General features: G+C 39.9%; 3 protein-coding genes across 3 annotated transcripts; all 3 read left to right on the plus strand.

Annotated features, from left to right (window-relative positions):
* The first annotated feature begins 278 nt into the window (after positions 1-278).
* On the plus strand, positions 279-2,420 carry ndufb6 (NADH:ubiquinone oxidoreductase subunit B). The gene is made up of 4 exons (XM_070922248.1): positions 279-525; positions 1,382-1,474; positions 1,962-2,006; positions 2,278-2,420. Exons 1-4 carry the CDS (start codon positions 346-348, stop codon positions 2,341-2,343), a joined length of 384 nt encoding a protein of 127 aa, XP_070778349.1. The 5' UTR covers positions 279-345; the 3' UTR covers positions 2,344-2,420.
* An 809-nt stretch (positions 2,421-3,229) lies between these two features.
* Positions 3,230-7,741, plus strand: toporsa (topoisomerase I binding, arginine/serine-rich a). Its single transcript, XM_070915747.1, has 2 exons — positions 3,230-3,362; positions 4,705-7,741. The coding sequence occupies exon 2, from the start codon at positions 4,708-4,710 to the stop codon at positions 7,135-7,137; it is 2,430 nt and encodes an 809-aa protein (XP_070771848.1). The 5' UTR covers positions 3,230-3,362; positions 4,705-4,707; the 3' UTR covers positions 7,138-7,741.
* Positions 7,742-9,362: 1,621 nt separating this feature from the next.
* On the plus strand, positions 9,363-21,057 carry mtap (methylthioadenosine phosphorylase). The gene is made up of 9 exons (XM_070915762.1): positions 9,363-9,388; positions 9,495-9,648; positions 11,005-11,091; positions 11,254-11,312; positions 11,532-11,699; positions 15,609-15,711; positions 16,225-16,464; positions 19,611-19,733; positions 20,554-21,057. Exons 1-9 carry the CDS (start codon positions 9,363-9,365, stop codon positions 20,590-20,592), a joined length of 999 nt encoding a protein of 332 aa, XP_070771863.1. The 3' UTR covers positions 20,593-21,057.
* The last annotated feature ends 293 nt before the right edge of the window (positions 21,058-21,350 follow it).

The following is a 21,350-nucleotide window of genomic DNA, read 5'->3' on the forward strand; positions in this document are numbered from 1 at the left end:
ATCAATTGCTTGCAAGTTTTGAACAAACCTGACTGCCATACTTCAAGATCAAAGAGACTTCACTGCTTCTGCTTTTTGTCAGTCTCACAATGATTCAGGAGTTCAGAAATGTATAACTGTATTATAAATAGGAAAATAACATAAAAATAAATACACAAAATGAAACATTACAGATGTTACACATTCTCTTCCGGTCCAGTAGGTGTCGCACTAGAATTTGTCGAACTGTTCGATCTCTGCCGCGTTTCCTGTATTTCTTCTTCGTTGGTGCACTTGCCTGCAGAGGGAAGTGTCCTCCATGGTGTCATTGTAGGTTTTTTGAGGTTGAACATCCAGAAATAAACAATGTCTGGGTACACACCAGACGAAAAGCTCCGTTTCGAGCAGCTTTCAAAGCTCCGGAGGCAGTGGCTGAAGGACCAGGAGCTCAGCCCGAGGGAGCCCGTGATACAAGCTAAACCTCCCGGCGCCGTCGCCAAGTTCTGGGCTGGCTTTCTGGAGCCCAAGAGCCTGTGGAGACTTTACGTGAGTGCTGATACACAGCTAACGCTAACTTGCTAGCAAAACAACCACCGCCGATAACAGTGAACAAAGCTGAACGGTTTAGCTATATAGTGTAACTACTGTCAGTTTTATTAAAGTTAACGTATTCTACAGCTTCACTCGCATCCAACGTGGTGAAACAGCTAAGTTAACCCAATGTACTGCTCTCTTCAATTTACAGGCATGTTTAGTTGTATCACATTCAAGTCTAAAGTAAAAAAAACTCAGAATTAGAGTATTTACCCTTTGTCGAAATAATAATAACATAATAACATATTCCATTATTTATCATATGATTATATTGAGTGGGAGGTCTTATCATATGTCATAATTTGCAGTGACTGAACACTTGGTTAAATAAGGCAAAATAAACCTGCTGCGATTTGACATTGCTTTCCTCACATGGAGTGAGTGATTTTGATGGTTTTCTTATGGTGACCTATGATCCAGTACATGCATATGAACGGAAATAACTCTGCTTCATTATTTAGTACAAAGATCTTCCTTAGGTTATCTTATGTCATAGACATAAAATCTCCTGGTCCTGGTGCTGTGTATGCTGGCTCACTTTCACTCTGTGCTGGCATACTGGGACACTTGAGCAGAATAAAGCTCACATTAATATTATTAGTAACCTGTGCTTTTCCTCTTCTTTAAAAAAAAATTTAACGCGTCATCTTTGGCTCGGGGAAGTTGTAATAGTATCACTATTTTCTTATTGACAAAGTAATTAATTGATGTAATGTGTCCAAGTCCACAAAGCAACACCTTTTCAATTCAGTTTCCTTATTCAATTGCCTGTAATATTTATCTGCCTCTAATGTGTATCTCCTTACAGACCTACAAAGCATACAGAGGTGGCGTTTTCACATTAACACGGCTGTTGATACCTGCTTGGATTGTTCACTACTACGTGAAATACCATGTTGCTGTAAGTCAACAGAAATGTTAAACATAATTGATGATAAGTGATTTTATTAAACAAATAAGGAGTAAACAGAATAGAGACCTATTACATGCTATGAGCATGGTATATATCTGGTGAATAGAATCTTATGACTTGATAAGCAGGACTCCTGGAGTTATGTGCATTAGAGTTAGACCTTAAATTGTCTGAATGTCTAAGTTGGCTGTTGGTCTTTTGTTGTTGTGTATGTTCGTCGTGAGCTTTAACAGAGCCATGAGTTAAACAGTGTTATTTCATTCTTTAGGTAGCTTTCAAGTAGGGTAAATTGCAAAGAAAGCAGGAGCACTTTGAATGAAGGATATGCAGCATTGACTTTATTGCATGTTCAAGGGTACCATACATTACTCAATTTATGCATACAGCAGTTTCAGTTTATAAGTGGAATATTCAGTCAAGTGGCAATGTATTGATCAGTAGGCATACTAAATAACAATGTCATTGTTCCTCACAGAAAAGGCCATATGGCATTGTGGAATTGAAACCCAAGCTGTTCCCAGTAAGTATGACTCATTTATTAATATTAACATTGCATTTTTGTTTTTCCTATAATCACTATAATCTTCCTTTTTATTTTATTTATTTTGTATGTACAGCTGCTTATCAGCCTATTTTACCAGCCATGGGAAGGTCAGATTGTCCCATTGTCTGATTCCATGCAAACAGGCCACTGTCCTGAGATGCTCTGAGCCTAGAAGAGCTACTCTCTTAGATGTCTTGATGGAGGAAAAGAGTATTTCTAATTTTCTTGTCCTTGTTTTTGTGTTTAGGGTGACACCATCCTGGAGACGGGTGAAGTTGTTCCAGGTCTCCCTGAGACACATGGTCATCACTGAAGTTGAAATATTTCAATAATTTTCATGAGTTTCTGTTGTAAAAACTGTGTATATGGCAATAAAATATTACAAAGTAATTCACGAGTAGGAGTGATTTTACAGATTCATGTAAATAGTGGTGATTATTAATGAATGTTTTGATGCTTTCACACATGAGCGGCTGTTGTATATTTTAGAAACAGATTTTCCAGGTCACTGCCAGATCTCATCAGTTTAAAGAAAAAATTGCTTGCAAACTCAGCCATAGTATTGTAGCAGTTACCTGTAAATGACATTTTGATAACATGCTACTCCAGTTGTTTGATGCATTTCCTTTTGAAGCAGGATTCTGGGGTGGAGTGTAATGCAAGTAAAAAGCAAATGCTATCAGTTGAAAGGAGAAACTCAGTTTCTGGTATTTTATGGAGACACTAATTCTGGTACAGCATAAGGTAACCACTGAACTTGAACTGGATTTCCAGATAGCAATCCTGATAAGCTCAAGATTTTATTTTTAAATTCAGCTGGCAAATATGTTATTTTTACTCTGATATGACTCAAATGATGTTTCACACATGCTTCCGACTATTATAACTGAAGTGAGAACACTCACCTTATAAATAACACTACATATGTACAGTATGTGGTATCATAAAACGAGACCTTAATGGCTCTTATTCTGTTAACTGTCGGCCGGAAATGTGCTTCATGCCGGTTACAGTACAGTAAGTACATTGAATATCAGCTATTGTCACTAAGAATGAAAATGGGAAATCATTTTAAAAAGATGATTTGATTTTGTGTTTAAATTTTCTTCAAAATGTGAAGATGGCGCTTTTATTGTGAAGGCCGGTAGTGGCTTGTAGCTTTATGAATTAAAAAACACTAAGAATGTACGGTAGGCTATGGAAGGAGAAGCCAGGCTGTTGGTCTTGTAAACATTTGCTCAGGAATAACATTTATGTAGAAATAAATGGGTTTCTACAAAACGGGGAGAGCTAATCATTTGCCATTCACATACGTGTTTGAGAAAGTCCGAGGTAAATATTGAACCAACTTTTCTCGTATGTCCTTACTAGCCGTAGAGCTCCTAGCCCACCTAGCTAAATAGCTATAACGCTACCACTTAGCTAGCTAGCTTGCTAACTTTAGCCAACCAAGTTCATCAGTTCGTGAACTAGAGTTCGCAGTTTCGATCAGGGGTGACGTCAATGTACTTCTGACAGAAATATTTGTGTAAATGTCAGGATTGTTAAGATAATAAAACAACTTGTATCTAACGTATTTGTAAGTGTTTACCGACACTAACGTTAACGTTACTCACTTGGGTGAGGGAACCTCAGAAACAGGGCGCAAGGCACTGTTGTAGCCTAACCTGCTAAGCTAACTAATGTTAACCGAAAACAACAACGCTTTCGAAGGTGGGGAAGGGGAAAATCTATTAAATACCAGGCTCGTTCAGATGTGTTCTTTTCAGTGGTTAGATGTCTCTCTAGGTTAGCCATAGATGAATAAGGTATTTCCAGGGTCTAAAATGTACAGCGTGAATAGACCTGATGTAACGTTAGGACCGTCATAGTAGATATGTATCACAGACGTCTGACGTTACTATATAACAATATCTACGGTTTATTCGAGTTAAACACCAAATGTTTGTTAACCTAATAAGATTTTTTTCCTCATTACTACCAGATAATCACTCGTATCAAATCGTTTGTGTATGAATAGAGTAAGGAAGGCTTCTTGAATGTATGAAAGGCTATTTATGTAGCCATGCATGTTTATTCTTGTACTCTTCACATTTGGAGGGAGCCAGTCAAGTTCATGTTATAACAAAATAAGCTGGTATGTCATAATAATGAAAATAGACATAATGCTTACCTTAGAGTATCTTGTACAATGTGAAATTTGTTGAAAGTCATATTTATTTATTTTTAATTATGATGAGGATTTGTTCATTATAACAAAAAAAGATGAGGACACACCTGTCAACAGCAGCAGGTCATAATCCTCAACAAGGATTTATGGATGAATCTGATGCATACTGTATATGTGAAGAAACATGCTGAACTCTTGCATTCTTTTCATGTGCAGAGCATGGGTGCTAGAAGTTAAAAATTGCTGCAGCATGTGCAATTTAATGTGGCACATAATGTTTTCTGTACAAGTCACAGTGTGCAGACTTGCCTAATGAATCTGGTGTGTTGTAGGGTTAATTTTAAGATGAAGCTACTTATGGTTTTACAGGTCTGATTGTGAACTGCAGCACCTCAGTAGAATTTTACAGTTTACTCTATGGCTACCCTTCCCATTCTTGTTTGGTGAATGTGAGACTTTTCCAATTTCATACTAATTTTAACCTATTTTTTCTTGTCATGTCAGATCATGTCAGCAATCAAGATTGCTCTGCAGCAGAGCCAGAAGAGTGGCAGAAGGAAAACCTCTGAAGCAATGTCTGCAGATGTGTCGCCGGACTCCAAGTGTCCCATCTGTTTGGACATATTTAACAACATTTCTTACCTGGACCTCTGCCTGCACAAGTTCTGTTTCCGCTGTATTCATGAGTGGTCCAAGAACAAAGCCGAGTGCCCTCTATGCAAACAGCCATTTAATTCAATCTATCACAGTATAAAATCAGAGCAAGACTTTAAGAAGTATGACTTGCAGCCGCTGGATAATGGCTCTTTTGGGACTTTTGGTGGAGTGCGGTTTAGATACCGTACAACTCTTACCGGAGTCCATCGACAGATGCGTGGAAGGACATCTCCACCTCCAGACAATGGAGTAATGTTTGAAGCCTCAACAAACCAACAACCTCAGGATCGTTACATTCGGCGCATGATGATGAGGTTGGCAGCCAAGAGGAGAGCTGCGAGTGAAGGGAGGGCAGTGAACCATGTCAGAGAGCAGGAAATGATAAACTTCAGGAGGGAACTGTACCGACGGGGCGTGAGGGTTCGAAGTGTTCGCGATGGTGGCCGCTCCCGAGACACCTCGGCTGAGTTTTTCCGAAGAAATCCTGCCTGCCTACATAGACTGATCCCCTGGCTCAAAAGAGAACTCATTGTCCTATATGGGGCCCATGGCTCTTTGGTCAACATAGTTCAGCACATCATCATGTCACGCATTACACGTTATGACATGGAGGATGGAGCTATTCAGGAAGAGCTCAGGCCGTTCCTCCAGGGGCGCACAGAGCACTTTCTGCATGAGTTCATCTGCTTTGCAAAGTCCCCCTTCAATATGGAGGGATATGACCAGCATGCTGTCTATGACTGCCCAGCCCCTTCCTCAAATGAGGACAGCAGCTCCAACTCGTCTGTAATAGCTATCTCAGAGGATGAGGAACACTCGGTGGAGTTGGACCCCCCAGGAGACTCCACATCTACTCTGAGCCACTCTGTGTGGGATGATGAGACTCCTGGGCCATCGTATTCTACAACAGCAGAGCAGAGCAGGACAGAGTGTCTGTCAGTCCTCGACTCAGACTCAGACAGCAGTTTAGAGGAGGAGACACGAGAGTTTGGGGCTTCTCCACAGCAAATTATTCCTCATAACCAAACAGACGTGATTCAGGGTGAAGTTAACAACGACGAGTGTTCGTCTTATGACAGCGATGACTGTGTCATTGTAAATTTTGTTAAGCCAACAGCAGAGAGGACTCCTGAGCTGGTTCAGCTCTCCTCTGACTCTGAAGAGTCTGCCAGTGAAGATACTAAAAATGTGCCTCTCTTACCTCAACACATCCGCTTCTCCAGTCTCAGTCCTATAGCTTCACAGAGTAGTGATCCAAGTGGTGCTGGACGGTCAGAAAATGTAGAAACAGACCCCTATCAGGAGCTGGGTTCCAAAGAAAGATGTAGCTCTTCAACATCTAGCAGACACAAGACATCCAGTAAGTCAGACAGAAAGGACACCGATAGGAGATTTGACAGTAATGATAGATCTAGGGAGAGTCACTGGTCAAAGGACAGAGAGCGTAGGAGAAGGAGGAGATCAAGAAGCGGAGAGCGCAGGCACTCAAGCAGGAGCCCAGTGATTTCCCACAGCAGTGTCAGCACTCTATCCAGAGAGAGAGGTTATGCTTACTCCAGTGGCAGAGACTTCTACTCAAAATGTGACAGTAACTATAAAAGGAGGGACGGTGATCACAGCTATCCATTGAATAGGCATTACAACCAAGAGAGAAATGATAGTGGGATGCATTACACAGAAAGACGGTCCTATTATTACAGCAGCCGCAAGTACTCTGATCGGTACTCCAACTCTCGCTCCAGGAGCCAGGACTCGCGGAGACTGGACAGGAGGCATTCTCGATCTAGGACTTACTCCCGCAGCCGCTCTCCTTCAGTGAAAAGGAGATCTCACCACGACAAGCCTGGTGGAAAGAGGAAATACAAAACAAGACATTTGGAAGAGCCGTCTGAAAACACACTTTCCAATGCTGAAGGTGACTCCCCCACGTTGTTAACGAAACACAAGAAAAACAGCAAAGAGAAGCATCGTAAAAAATCCAAAGAGAGGTCAAGAAAGACTAGCAGGAGCCTCAGCGTGGAGCTCGTCAATGAGGAAAACTTGCATGAGCGAAGCAAGCGTCACCATAAGAAAAAGAAGAAACACAAGAAGAAAAGCAAAAGGCACAAGAGTAATGAACGCACAGAGAAGCGCTCACCCACTGTCATTACCATTGATAGTGACAGTGATTCTTTTGCTAATGACATCGTCACCCAGGCCAGCGGCACTAACAAGGACACCCCAATCGACAATAATACAGATGACCCAGTAGACCCCGCCTCTCCCTACACTCTGGCGTAGTCATATGGAACTGTAGACTCCCGCTATGTGTGGTGGGAACTGATGGATTCACCCTCAGCTGCTAATGCCTGCCAGCAGTATTTTAGATCAAAACAATCTTCAATATGTTGAAGTTCACCAGACCTGTATTCCAATGCCACCGCAAGTCTTTTCTACTGTGACAGTTCATTGGAGGCTGGCTTACGTGACAGACACAGATATCCGTGTTGAACCGGAGAGTGGTCATCATTGGATAAATTTAGTTTTAGACCATCAAGGTCTAGTTTCTTGACTGTGTTAACAAACACCTAAAACAATCCAATTTTGCGTGCAAAGTGCCATGATGAACAAGGCAAAGTGGAATAATATATCACACTTCTTCTTTTTTTTTTTTTTTTAAGAGTCAATTCTTATTCTGGAAATTCATTCTCCTCAATGGATGTACTTCTAAGGTGTTCTCAGGGATAATGTTGATTACAGTGATTTTCTGTTATTATAAGTCTGCTATATTCTTGAGGAAAAAACAATTTCTACCTGCCGCTCATGGTGTCGTACTTATCTCCAAATGGTGTTTAGATTTCAGAATGGGCTCTTTTGTATTGACTTTTATTTAAAATAAATTGTAATGAGCAACTCTGTGCCATTTAGTATTTCATGTAGGATCAAACTGAGTATGTTGAAGTATTGTTGGGTTCATATCAATAATAGCAGCCAACTACTTAATGGGACCTCAGCTAGACTGAGGCTTTGTTATCTGATGGCCTAATTGTGTGCAAAAATGATGTAGTCAGACTTAGTTTTTACATGACAGGCAGTGCAAACATGCTTACAATCATTGTTATTTATATGATAGTTATAGAATTGCCATTATGATTGAGTGTTGGGTGTTTTCACTATGCACACAGATCACACGGTAAATATTACATCACATTTATTTAGCTGACACATCTATCCGAATACTGATATAATAATACTAATAAGAGGAAGACGAATGAAATGAATAATAATACTAAACCCATTGGAATATAGATCATAAAAGTGCCATTTCACACTTTATCCAAGAGAAGAGGATTATGACCATAATAGTGTGTTGAGAGAGTAGCCAGCTGCCTTTACTAGTTGTGTAACGTGAGGAATTGACTAAAAGAAAGGAATCTTATTTAATGAAATTGATTTAATAAATGTTGATTCTAACAAATGAGGAATATACTACCAGGCTTACTAAGAAAATACTAAATAAACAACAGAAAATCAAAAACCAGTGTAACACATGGAGGTACCAGGATGGGGCAGGCCTTATATAACCTGGAGACAGTGGCCAACTGCCTCCAGTTCCTTGATGGCCCCCAGCTCCAACCAACCAGGAACCTGCAACACCTAAGATCAACAACAACAACAACACCACACACACACTCTTTCAAATACCTTCCACACTACAGATTTGCAGAAGAAGTGCTGGATTGATTGTAGAAGGGTTGGATGGAAAACTTAATTTCTTGATTTTATTGAATAGTACAAATCTGTTAATTAAATAAAGCCTTTGATGTTTAATCTATTCTTAATTTGGGCTGTGACAAGGTTTTGAGGAAACACGTCTGAAGGCTCTGTATGTGTGTGAAAAGACAGTTGTTGTTTTTCTCAAACTCGCACTGTGAAGGCAGAAGTGAAACAAGATGATCAATGAACCACTTGACTATAAAGCCAGGAATAGCATTATCCTTATGGTCAAATGTGTGTGTATGCATGAGGTCTTTCTTTGGTCTTTGGACTCAGCAGTGTCCATTTTTATGAGCAAACTTAAAAATATAATTCTCTATTCTCTAAATTGTTTCCATATCCAGCCAGGGAATGTTCACATAAAAGGGTTATACACTGTTTAGTCTATTACTAGAAATCACATACAATATTCTTCACAGGGCTGTAGACCATCTTGCTTTTTTATTTTTAATCAGAATCAGAAATACTTTATTGATTACACTGTGCTTTTTATAAAATATGAAAATCAGTGAGCATATCAACTTGGTTGAGACAGGTAATGAGGACAGAGTATACAGTTATGAAAGTAGGTAGTAGTAGTATAGTGGTATGGTAAATATTGCTGGAGGTGTAGATTAAGCTGAAAAGTCTTCACTTTCTTACTTAGCTACAAAAATACAAACACCTAGTGTTAAAGCAGACCTTCTGTTTACTGATGGATTACGGGACGTTTCAAGCATCAAGTGGACTTTAGTATTGTTATCAACTGAATGGTAACCGACGGTTTACCTGCAAGGTAAGTAAAAAGGTAAATAAATAATTTGCTTTGAAAACCTATCAGCAATAAATTAGCCTAAAACAACTGGCAACTGTATGTGTATCGCCTTGCTTTTACTTTGAAGGCCAACAAATCAAACAGGAAGAGGAAAGAAGTCGGTTGAACAAACGGATGTTGTTAACGGTCGTGGCTATAAAACGTCTTCCTCACAACTTGGTAAAATCTTCACTTTTACCGGCAAGAGCACTGTCGCCATGGCTTCTTCGGCTCCCATTAAGGTAATATCCTAAAATTTAATGTCACTTTGAAAGTCTTACTAACTGAACATTGTGTGTTGGGACTCGGTGCCAGAGGGAAATCAATACGAAAGCATAGCCAACGTTAACGTAATTTCATGCCAGATGTGCAGTTAACGTTATGACAAACCTGGAAGTGCGGGAAAAGCTCTCAGCTCACCTTATTAGCAAAGCTGTACTTATTAGTCTACAGTCTTAGTAACGGCCATGGCTAAATAACACAAGCTAACATGAGCATGCTAACTGCAAGATTGCTCTATAAGTGTGGTGCTGTTAAAACAGCAAAAGGTGAACCGTCTCAGGTACAGTTGATTTGGCACGTGGCCAGACAGAGTGCAGCTTTACCCGACTGCAGCGTGACAGCTGTCAGCAGGTAGTGTCCAAATACCCAAAGTCAAAGTAGCAATACAACGCCGAAAACTTCATTTTGTCAGTGTTAATGCTCTTTTTTCAAACAAACGCAAAACCCTAACGCACATTCAGACAAACAAACAGCAGCTTAGTTTACAATCTGCAGGAGATATGCAAGGAGATAGTGTTATAATGTTACATGTTGTAATATTGGAGTATAATTGTTATTAATGTATTGATGCATGTGTAGGGGGAACAAATTTGATCCCTTTAATATACTGTTGGTTGTTTAATCTATGACTATGGGAATGAATATGTATCATATTTTAGGATCTGATCATATGTTATGTAATATATGAATGTGCAAAGTACTAGTAAGTAATACAGCTGTCACATAAGTGGATTAAAAAAAAAGTACAACTTTTGTCTTCGAAATGTAACAAAGCTGGAGTAGAAGACTTGAGTACTTCTTTCTCCAGGCTGTGAGACTTTTAAACGAATCCCCCTAGCTCCATCAAACGGAATAGTTTTCTTGTTATGCTTTGCTGTGTGTGTGTGTGTGTGTGTGTAAACGATCCCTTGCACCCCTTGAACCCTCAAGCACTACTGTTAACTGACTATAAACAGTAAAGTAAATATGTAGCAAAGCTTAAATAGAATACAGTACTTGAGTAAATATATTTACCTTGGAGCACTGCTGTTAACAGTAAAGTAAATATGTACAAACACAAGCAGCTTTCTCCCTTTTTTAGAGGTGAAATAACCGCATCAAGTCTTGTTATAGCGGTCTTGGAGTCTGTTGCTTGGTAATGAATTGTGTTTTTCATCCATGCTCTAATTTCCCCATACTGTATGTGGAACACATTATGAAATGTTTCATATATTTGTGCTTTTTAAATTGGTATACAAATGATGAAAGTGTTTTAGCCAGATATTAATTCTGATATAGTTTGATTATTGATGACTTTCTCAATTTTCTTTGTGTAGATTGGAATAATTGGTGGTTCAGGCCTTGACGATCCAGATATCTTGGAGGGAAGGACGGAGCGTTATGTTGACACGCCGTATGGAAAGGTTAGTTTTGTTTTTGTGAAATTGTGGTCCAAAGATGTTTCTTGTCAAATAGAGCAGCGTAAACAATATGCTCTTATGGCATTCTGGCCTATTTTCTGCTAGTAAATGATCCCTTTATAGTAGTGTGATGTATAATTGGTCTATTCTGCTCTTCTTGAACAGCCATCCGATGCTCTGATACTGGGGAAGATAAAAAATGTAGAATGTGTGCTCCTTGCAAGGTAAGAAAGGGTGTTTTACTTTACTTTAAAATGTGGATTATGAAAATGTGTTCTCTATTGGCCCCATCTAGTGGAAAAACCTTGCACTTGTCAAATATACTGAGAAATATGCATTGTCTGTATTTCTGCAATATTTCACTCCATCTAATAATGAGGTGCATGTTAAATCCAATCATATGTTTTAATGTTTGACCTAAAAATACTTTTTCTCATCCCTAGACATGGGAGGCAACACACTATAATGCCGTCCAATGTGAACTACCAGGCCAACATCTGGGCACTGAGAGAAGAGGGCTGTACACATCTGTTGGTTACCACGGCGTGTGGGTCTCTCCGAGAGGAGATTCAGCCAGGAGACATTGTCATCATTGATCAGTTCATTGACAGGTGAGTGGGATTTGACCACAACAGCAGGTTATGGTTCAGGTATTTTTTGCACGTTCTCCCAGTGCGTATAGGAAACAGAAACAGCACTTTAAAGTAATTCTTCTATGTTTTCAATGTGAAAATACATTTAACTGAGTATGTTTATCTTGGCTTTTGTTATTGACTGTTATCAGACAGAACATTAAAAAGGGTTCTGTGTAGGTGGGCTGAAAAGTGCACCAGTGCAATACAGACCACCCAATGTCCAAATATATAAAGGAACTTTTCACCCTTTTAAGACTGTCTGTCTGATCACACTTATTTTCAGGTATACAGTATAAGACGTTTTAAATCAAATGACTGACATTCTCGTACAGCATTATTATTATTATTATCTATTATTTAAATAGATCGACTTACACAGTATGACATTTATGTGAATTAAGTGGTTGTGATGTTTTATGTTCCTTTTTCAGTAGTTTGACCTTCTGTCAAAGGTTGTCATTGGTTGTAATGACTCTTCATGAGGTCTATTGTAATTCAAGCATCTTCCCACACATCTCATTGTCAGGATTCATGTTACTGTGTGACCAGAGTGTCTGGATAGCCGAGTGAGAAAGGGGGAAGGACTTTACTCACCATGTTTGACACGTTTGTCAAAGCCAATATTTGTTTACGAGGATGTTCAGTGGGAAGAATTTTTAACCTCTGCCAGATGTTTTGTTGCACTCTCAAGTATCATAGTTTGCTTAGGGCTTCAGTGAGAATTTAAAATGCTGTCGCTGGGACGTGCCACATACGGAAACACCATCAATATGATAACAGATCGTCTGGAGCGTGAACTTTGTAACAGAGATATTTCTGTAAACAGTCAGGGCTTCTTCCTGTCTGCCTCGTGTTTCATTTAGTGTATCACTTTCTCTGAGTTGTCAGAATTCCAGCCTTCAGTTCTCAATCATTCAATTTACTCAGCTGATATCAGCTTTTAGTGGCTGAGAGCTCTTGTTCACATAAAGACCTACTTTCCTTCCCACATTTTGGGGTTGTCCGATTACTGTCCTGTGTTTCTTTTAGATTCAAGGGCGCAACAAAACTCTTGAATATAAACTTGTATTTCTGGGTTTCGATCACTAGAAATTCACACTCAGAGTTAGACATGCTTGCTGGTAAACCTGAGACTATCTTTCTTATTCATTGACATGGGAAAGCACACTTTCTCAGCACCGTCTGACCTCCAGGCATACACATACCTTTTTATGTGTAGCATGACCCTGTTAGCTGATTGCACAAATTCCATGAAATAACTCGGTTTGTACAGTGAGAGGTGCTGTTTAAGAAGGATGGATTATTTGTTACCAGCGAGTTTGCACACGGCTGGTTGAATTGAAATGAGTACTAAACTGCCTTCCCACAGTCTGTTCCCCTGTACGCTTGTATGCGACTGCATCACGTTGCCTGTGGCTTTGCTTGCCCGTGTTGGTTAAGCAGATGAATAGCTCAACTACCAGCATCAAGCACAGACAAGATCTATTTATCAGAAATGAGGAAGTTACTTGTTGGGACTTGTTCAGACTTGTCCCACAGCATGTGACGGCATGTTTCTAAGGCTTCACTTTATTGATGCCACAATTGTTATGTCACGCCTGCTTGCTTGTTCCCTGTGACTACTCCAAACCAAACACTTGGTTGCTTTAAGTTAGTCCTGCCAGCTTTGTTGAGTCTGAAGCATTACTGTCTCACAGAGGCCTGAAATGCCTCTTGAACACAGGTTCCAAATCCTAGTTTGACCTTTTTGATTTAAGTTATTTTGTTTTTACTTTCTCTTTACTTTGTACTATTAGTTGATCTTGACATTTGATAAAAGTGCTGAATTTCCTCACACTGACCAAGTGGCATCTCAACAGCATTGACACTAAGCTGATCTGTTTTTTCATGTGACCATCTATATTTTAAAATGTATCAGTGATTATTTTTAGATACATATTAAATGACTAATAGGTACAAAAAAACACAGATTTAATCCAACATGGGTGCAAGGATGATGTCCAAACTGCATTGATGCTGGAGAATTCGCAGTATATGTCTAATGCTTAGTTGTCCATAGCATATCCTTTTTGCATTTTAGGAATAATTTGAATATTTGGCAGTAATAGGCTGTGGGAGCCATTCTTTGCAACAATGATTGTATTGCTAATGAAATGCCAGGCCAAGATAACTCGATTTCTACTCCGCTCATAGTTTGGCCCACACACTACTGTTATTGATTTTTCAGCAGGGTGGAGCTGCAGCTGGCTCGCTGTATTTAAGCATTGACTTTAGTCCTCCAATGCCAGAGTTATGACTAAGAGATAGGGTTGGGCATAAACTTAAACTATTACTGCTGATGGAGCCATTCATAGTTTGGATGTCTGAAATAATTGTGTTATGACTAAGTAATCCCTGGGAAAATAGAAGAGAACCAAACTTATGCCATGAATCAGTACAATTCTTTTTGATCACCTCATTACATTATGATCTATATACCTTTTTATAACTGAACAGTAGACTATAATTCAAGCTGAGAGGAGGATACAGGGGGACACAAAATCCCGGGTGTTCTCCGGTCACTGGGCTAATTGAGTCAGTCTCTTGTGGTCTCCCGACCCGTCTCCATACAGAGCTGAAGGCAGGAAGGCTGGCACTGTGCCTGGTGGAACTCCACTGACTCTGCTGTGAATTGGACAACCATTGTTTGCGTGGCGCAAGAAAGCAGGCTGCTGCTGTTCTCTGTTAATACTTATAGTAGTCCTGGATAGCTGTGAAAGGGCTGTTCATGACATGCTGAATAGTTTTAATGATGGAAACAATTCAACCACTCTGATAAACTTGTACTTCATCACTAAGCTTATTAATGTGACACAAATAACTTTAACTTCAGTGTTTCCCGCAGGTTGAGAATCTACTTGTGGTGGTGGGTGGCACGGTGTGTGACGGCCAGGTTCAGTAACAAACTAGTCAAACAAAGGTTTATCAGTAACTAAGAGAGACCTAAAGTTAGTTTGCTGTTATGTTGGCTAACTAACATATCGATAGATCACTTTGCACTGTGTGTGTGTTCAGCTCGGTTTTTGGGCATCCAACTGTTTAACAGTACACAAAATTGTAGGCTACCTCGGTTTTGGGGTCACGGTTCAGTACGTTTTCAGTACAGCAGGGAAAACAAAAAAAATGCAGAAAATAACTTTTTTAATTTATTTTGAAAAATGTAAACAAGTGGCCATAATTCTTATTAATTAATGCACTCAAATACTGACATATTGTCAGTAATGCTCGATCCAAGAGTCTGACCTGTTCATTCCTGAACAACTGCAGCTTCCAGCCTGATTTTGTCTCGTTCCGCTAATCGACACGTTCAATTGTTTGAAGTGTTTTCACAGACCGATCCCGACTTCCGTTGAACACTGTTGGCATACAGTTTGACACTAAATGTTGTCCATTTTCTCTACAACTAACCGGGAACCCATAATGCTCCCACACAGTGGGTCTAAATATCTAAGCCGGCTAGCATGCTGAGAGACAGCAACTGGTGCGCTGCCAAAACGTTCCGGTTTCTGTGTGCATTATGAAATGACAGCTACGCGTCTTGATTAAAAAAAAAAAAAAAAACGTTATTTGGATTTTATTTACCAGGTCTTAATCTACCTAGGCGGGCCGCCAAAGTAGAGCCTATGTATGGGAAACACTGAACTTTGCTACTTGGTTCTTAATATAATTAGTGTTCATGTTGACAATGTTTCCGAGAATAGCTTTGTCCACTCGGCCATTGCTAAACATCATTTTATATGGATTTGGTTAATTTGAAACAATTGAACCTAACAACGGCATCTGTAATTTGCCTGTGTTGCCTTGACAATAACTTTTCAGAACTTCCTGTTTGCTTCTTTTTGCCAGGACTACCAAGAGAGCTCAGACTCTATATGACGGACAGCCCACCAGTCCTCCAGGTGTGTGCCACATCCCCATGGCTGAGCCTTTCTGCAATAGAACCAGAGAGGTGAGTCCTCACATACCTGTACATATATCTCATTTCGTGCACGCCACTGCTTGTACTCCCTGGGCTTTTGTACAATTATTTCTTTTGCAAAATGTATTCTGAAATATATTTCTCTACAATGATATGAGTTGGCCTGACAAAATAGACCAGAAGTGTGAAGATAGCGGCGAGGCGAAAGCAGCACTTGAGCTGCACCGTTCAAACAGCCTGTGGACACTGAAACACTGAGTCAAGTGGCTGACAGCTGAACCACATCTGATGGATATAAAAAAAACTACATTTAACAAAAAAACATAATATATAATTACTTGATTAAGAAAGTTAAGGTGATAATGTTTACATACATTTCTGAAATTTTCTGAAACAGCATCCAGCAGAGCAGCTGGTGTGATATTCCTTCAACACTACAGTTTACAGAATGACATGAATATCTATTAAAACCATGTAAACAGTTCCCACGTCCTCCGCCATTGGCTTTATGGAGACTGTTACTAACTCTCTGTCCTGGTGCAGGTTTTGGTGGAGGTGGCGCGGAGCCTGGGGATCAAGTGCCATGTGCGAGGGACTATGCTGACTATCGAGGGGCCTCGCTTTTCCTCGCGGGCGGAGAGCCTGATGTTCCGGCAGTGGGGTGCTGACGTTATCAATATGACCACTGTGCCAGAGGTGGTCCTCGCCAAGGAGGCCGGCTTGTGCTATGCCAGCATCGCCATGGCAACAGACTATGACTGTTGGAAGGAACATGAAGAGGCGGTGAGTGGCAGGCTGGAGGTTCTAACAGCCGTTTTTATTAGCCGTATCTCTTCTGTCCTTGTTTGTGTCATGTGAGTCAGCAAAGGGTGATGCACAGTTGGTGCACTTTGGGCAACATCACTTCCTTCCTATTCTGTTTGTTTGTTTGTCTGTACAGCCAGCATGTCTAGCCATGTTATTTGCTTTTAATTTTCTTAGGTGTCTGTTTGATGATCTGATCTTATCTTCAGCTTATCATCACTGGAGGAATTTTGGATAAAAGCTATGATCTGGGTACCAGGAGGCTTATAACATAATAACATTAGCTAAATGTATGTCTTTATTATTTATCTACTGTAACTGCTATCATAAGTATACTATCTACCTTTACTAAGCCGTGTTGATGGTAGATGGGTTACAGTTTTGTGTTTCTTTTGCTAACTTTGCTTGCAGGCTAGCAGCTGAGCTAGGTGATCAGCTGCTAGCTAAGTGTTTAAAACTCGGTGGTTTCATTTTTCTTCTTTCTCTTCCTATCATCAACCCCCCATCAAGTTATTCTCCAGGAACTCTACTTTGACACTTGACCCAGATCAATCTTCGCTTATTGCTAGCTTATTAGTCAAGTCCCTGTGTATCACAATTAACTGGCATTCACCTTTTGGAGGAGAAACTTAGGAAAAACATATCCTCAACTGTCTCCTCCTGCCCAGGATAACCACATCTTGGTCTTGGGCTCTTCAAGCTACTGTGGCCTGATGCTTGGCTTACCCTTTTTACTCTCCTCACTACTCAGAACACCACTAATTTGTGGGTGTCTGTGACACCTTCTTAATGCAAATGCTAAAAAAGTATTGGTGACCTCTCAGACCTACTCATAATTATGGTAATACCCAACAATTATAGATGAATTCCTCTTTGGCTAACAGTTTCTCTCTGTGGTTTGAAAAGCATTAGCCAGGTCACGTCAGACCAGTGATTCCAATAGTAGGATCTAGGAACCCCAGAGGGTCTATGACACATACCCATTGGCTCTGCAAACTAACTTCTTCAGATAAAATTGTGCTGTGCCCCTAAAATGCACAGGTGTGGACGACTTGTGCCAAAGTATGCAATAAAACAATTATTGCACAATTACATTCAATCCGCCCACTCTAGCTCTGAGCTAGTGGTTTGACTGCGGTCACGTCTACAAAAAGGTTTTGTAGTGTTTGGGTACACATTCAGTGTCTTCCAAATTGGTGAAAGAGCTTTTTATTGTTTCATAAAAATAACAAACATGTCCATATGTGTATACTTTTCCACGATATTTAACAAAAACAAACAAACAGTAAACATAATTCTTGTGTTCAGGATGACAAAAGTCACTTTTAAGGCAGTCCTGTCCCAAGATGAGCTTTTCTTCCTTCCTCTTATAGCTGATTTGCAGAAGAGTATTAAATTGTAGGGGTGAACAAAAGAGCAAGTCTTTGCTTTTAATAAAGATTTTTATTTCCTTTAGATATCATTTTGACCCCTTTGTTAGCACATGACTAAAATATTACATTATTAAGGAATAAAAGAATGTTTCTAGATCAGATATTGTGTTTAAATTTATTAGTATGATGGGTCCTCAACAGAGTTTTTCACCATCTGTGCTCCACAAGCAGACCAGACTATCTGTGGCTTCTTATGGCTTCCGAGTGACCTGCTCTCTATCAGACACTCCGGATCATGCAGTTGATATACTGCGTGTGGGCGAGTTTTGGCTTATTTGTCACGGATCCAGCCCAACTCACAACTCCACTTCCGAGTTCCTGCAGCTGACCTCTTCCCCCTCCTGTTGCAGAACGCTCGCCACATCCTTCCGCCCCCCCCCTCTCTCTGCTCCTACCCAGCCTCATACTACCTCCTGGCCTCCCCCTCCTTACACACCACCCCCCCAGTCGACTTGCCTGCCAGCCTCCGGTGGAAGCCCTGCCAGAGGAGGTTGAGTCACACTGAGTCATCAGCTTCACTGTCTTCATCCTGGCAAACACCACAAAAACATGAACCTAGTCATTGAATGTGACATGAAAACAAAGCACTCAAGGGAGGGGTTAATGAAGGGCACAGGAGGTAAACACGAGCACAGGACGGAAATAGTGTTGTAACTTACTGTACTGTACACTTTATGTCTGGCTGAGTAACTTTGATATTGTCACATAATTTCATGCAGATATGCTTGCATACGTTCTCTTGACCATGTGACGGAGGCCTCAGTTTGACAGCAGATAAATAAGAATACTTATTGCACGGTTTGGACTTTTATTTCCCCCTATTTCTTGTAGTGATGTTAGTTGTGAATAATGTGGTGACTGCCAGTGTCATAGATGTGGCAGGTGAAATGGCTCAAGACTCATTAACACCACATAATGAGTCACTGGAGCACAGGGCAGAGCTGGCTGCTAGGAAAACAATATACTGATCTTCATATCTGCACTGATGTGAACTGGTTTTTGCAGTGACGGCTAATTCTGTGGCTGACGTCCTGTTGTGGCAGTGATTTGAATAAACTCGAGACCAGCTCACCTTGCTGTCCAGGATTGAGCTGGAACTCTCCTTGACATCTATGCAGTATAATGTGCTCCCACTTGAAATGAAATATGAAGTGGGCCTGGGCGATAAATCAGTATTTATCCCCTTTTTAGTGGGTCGTATTATGATGAATGTTATTGTTGTACAAAATTCTATTTTCCATGTTACAATTCCAAAAATGTATTAAAAACCCTAAATTAGGGTTAAGTATTGTTAGATCTGTATTACAGCAGTGCCATTATTCACATAGATCTTTATAAATTGGCTTCACAACTTTTTTCCTAAGTTGTATCTTTTCCTGGCAGTCCCCATATGATTTCCATTTGAAATAATATATTAAATATTAATATTTGAGAGAAATACTGTGTGTTGAGTATGATGATGTTCTTATCACATCTGCAGCTCTGGTTTTACAGGATAGTGTCTTCCTTCACATCATGAATTGCTTATTAAAGTTATTCACAGTGCAAACATTCTCTAGCATCAGTATAGGTTACATGTGAAAGTACATTTTCGGGAAATACAATGACTGTGACAATTTTTATAGGAAGTGAAATTTGCACTCCTGTATGTGATTCTTATCCCCAGCGGTTGTTTTTCTTCCCTTGTCTTAGGTCTGCGTTGACAACGTTCTGAAGACAATGAAGGAGAACGCTAACAAAGCCAGCAGTATCCTGCTAACTGCAATACCCCAGATTAGTCAGATGGACTGGGCTCCGACAACGAAGACCTTGAAAGTAAGTTGTCGACTTTGTGATGATTCATTCAGCAAGTCTTTGGAGAAGTGTTGAGAGGGTCTGTTTACCTTTTTAGCTGGCTATCTTGAACTGCGATCTAATTTTTAATGCCTTCCGTCTCACCAAACCACGTCCTTTTTTAAACTTTCAAAAGAATAATGAAACGGTCTGGAGCGTGACCACTCTCAAAACACAACCCGTTTGTGAAGGTGATTATTTCCATGAGGCAATGACTATTACCTCCATCTGCGAGGCTGACTAAGACACTGTCATTGTGCTGTGTTGCCTTTTTTCAAAAATAAAACTCAGCAGGTCTGAATCTGTATTTCACAACACTGAGCATGAAAACACACCCGGACTGCAATGCATATTACAGTCTTAACTCGATAGATGTGGTAATGAAAATATTAAATGCACATGTTTAATAAACATATTTTATTAATTGCACTTCAGAAAACCACATTACAGTGTTTTTAAACTGGGTACATCATTTGCATCAATACTTTTCATGCTTGAGTTTGAAGGAAGGTAAGTAGTTACATTTCTATTCAAAACCCATCTTTGTTTATTGGAAACGCTTTAACTTTGGAAAAAGTGTAGCAAGTTTCCTAATATTTAATTTATTTTATTTGAATTTTGGTAATGACAGCCACGTCAGTTTCAATAAAACTTTTTAAACCAGAACGTTTTTAATTATGTCCCCTGTTTTTCTTTTTAACTTTCTAAGCAAATTAACTATGATGATTTAAAGGAAGTTATTGCTGCTGTATATCTGTGAGACATGGGTGGAAAACAAGCAGTTTTGTTCTTTCTGTTACAGTCAATGGCACAGTCTTCAGTAATGTTACCAAAACACTAAGAAAACAAAAGGATCTGGATCCCAGACACCGCCCGCACCGACACGGACAACAGACTCAACTCCGCCTGTGGATTTGTCATCAGTGAATCACAAGAAAGTGCCTCACATAAATAATGCATGTGCTGTGTCTTCAGCTGGAGTCTTAGTGTGTCTCAAAATACACATATAACCTCTCCACCCCCCACCCACCCCCCTCTCTTCATACTGATTCACAGGTCACTCTTTTTCATCAGTATCGTCACTCCAGCAGGAGTTTTCTGTCGGTCCTGCCACATGTTTAGGTACAATCATGTCAAAAGATCAACAAAGATTTTAAGTCTTCTTAAGATTCTACTAGATGTTTTTTGTGGATTTATATTTTTTGTGGTCTGTAAGCGTTTGAAATGAATATATTTGTTGCCTGTAAACCATTGGTGTCTTTATTGCAGTTAATGCAGGAGATAATAAAAATGCTTTGCAAGTTTAGCACATGGATACTTTGTTACTGCCGAAGTCAATATAAAGCTGAAACTGATGTCTTGAACACATTTGTGGGATTTACTGAAGTAAAATCTTTTAAATGCCTGGACACACTTACAGCAAAACTTAGTTAGGATAATGTTTCTAGATTTGCTTATGTGGGCACGTTTTTTTTTATGTTATTTTTTTTAAGATTTTGTGAATTACTTTCATTTTTAACCCTGCCTTTCACCCAGCTGTCAGCTGAGATTGGCTCCAGCCACCTGCGACCCTGCAAAGGATAAGCGGTTTCATTTTTA

The sequence above is a fragment of the Enoplosus armatus genome, chromosome 2, assembly GCF_043641665.1.
Source record: "Enoplosus armatus isolate fEnoArm2 chromosome 2, fEnoArm2.hap1, whole genome shotgun sequence".
Taxonomy (NCBI): Eukaryota; Metazoa; Chordata; class Actinopteri; order Centrarchiformes; family Enoplosidae; genus Enoplosus; species Enoplosus armatus.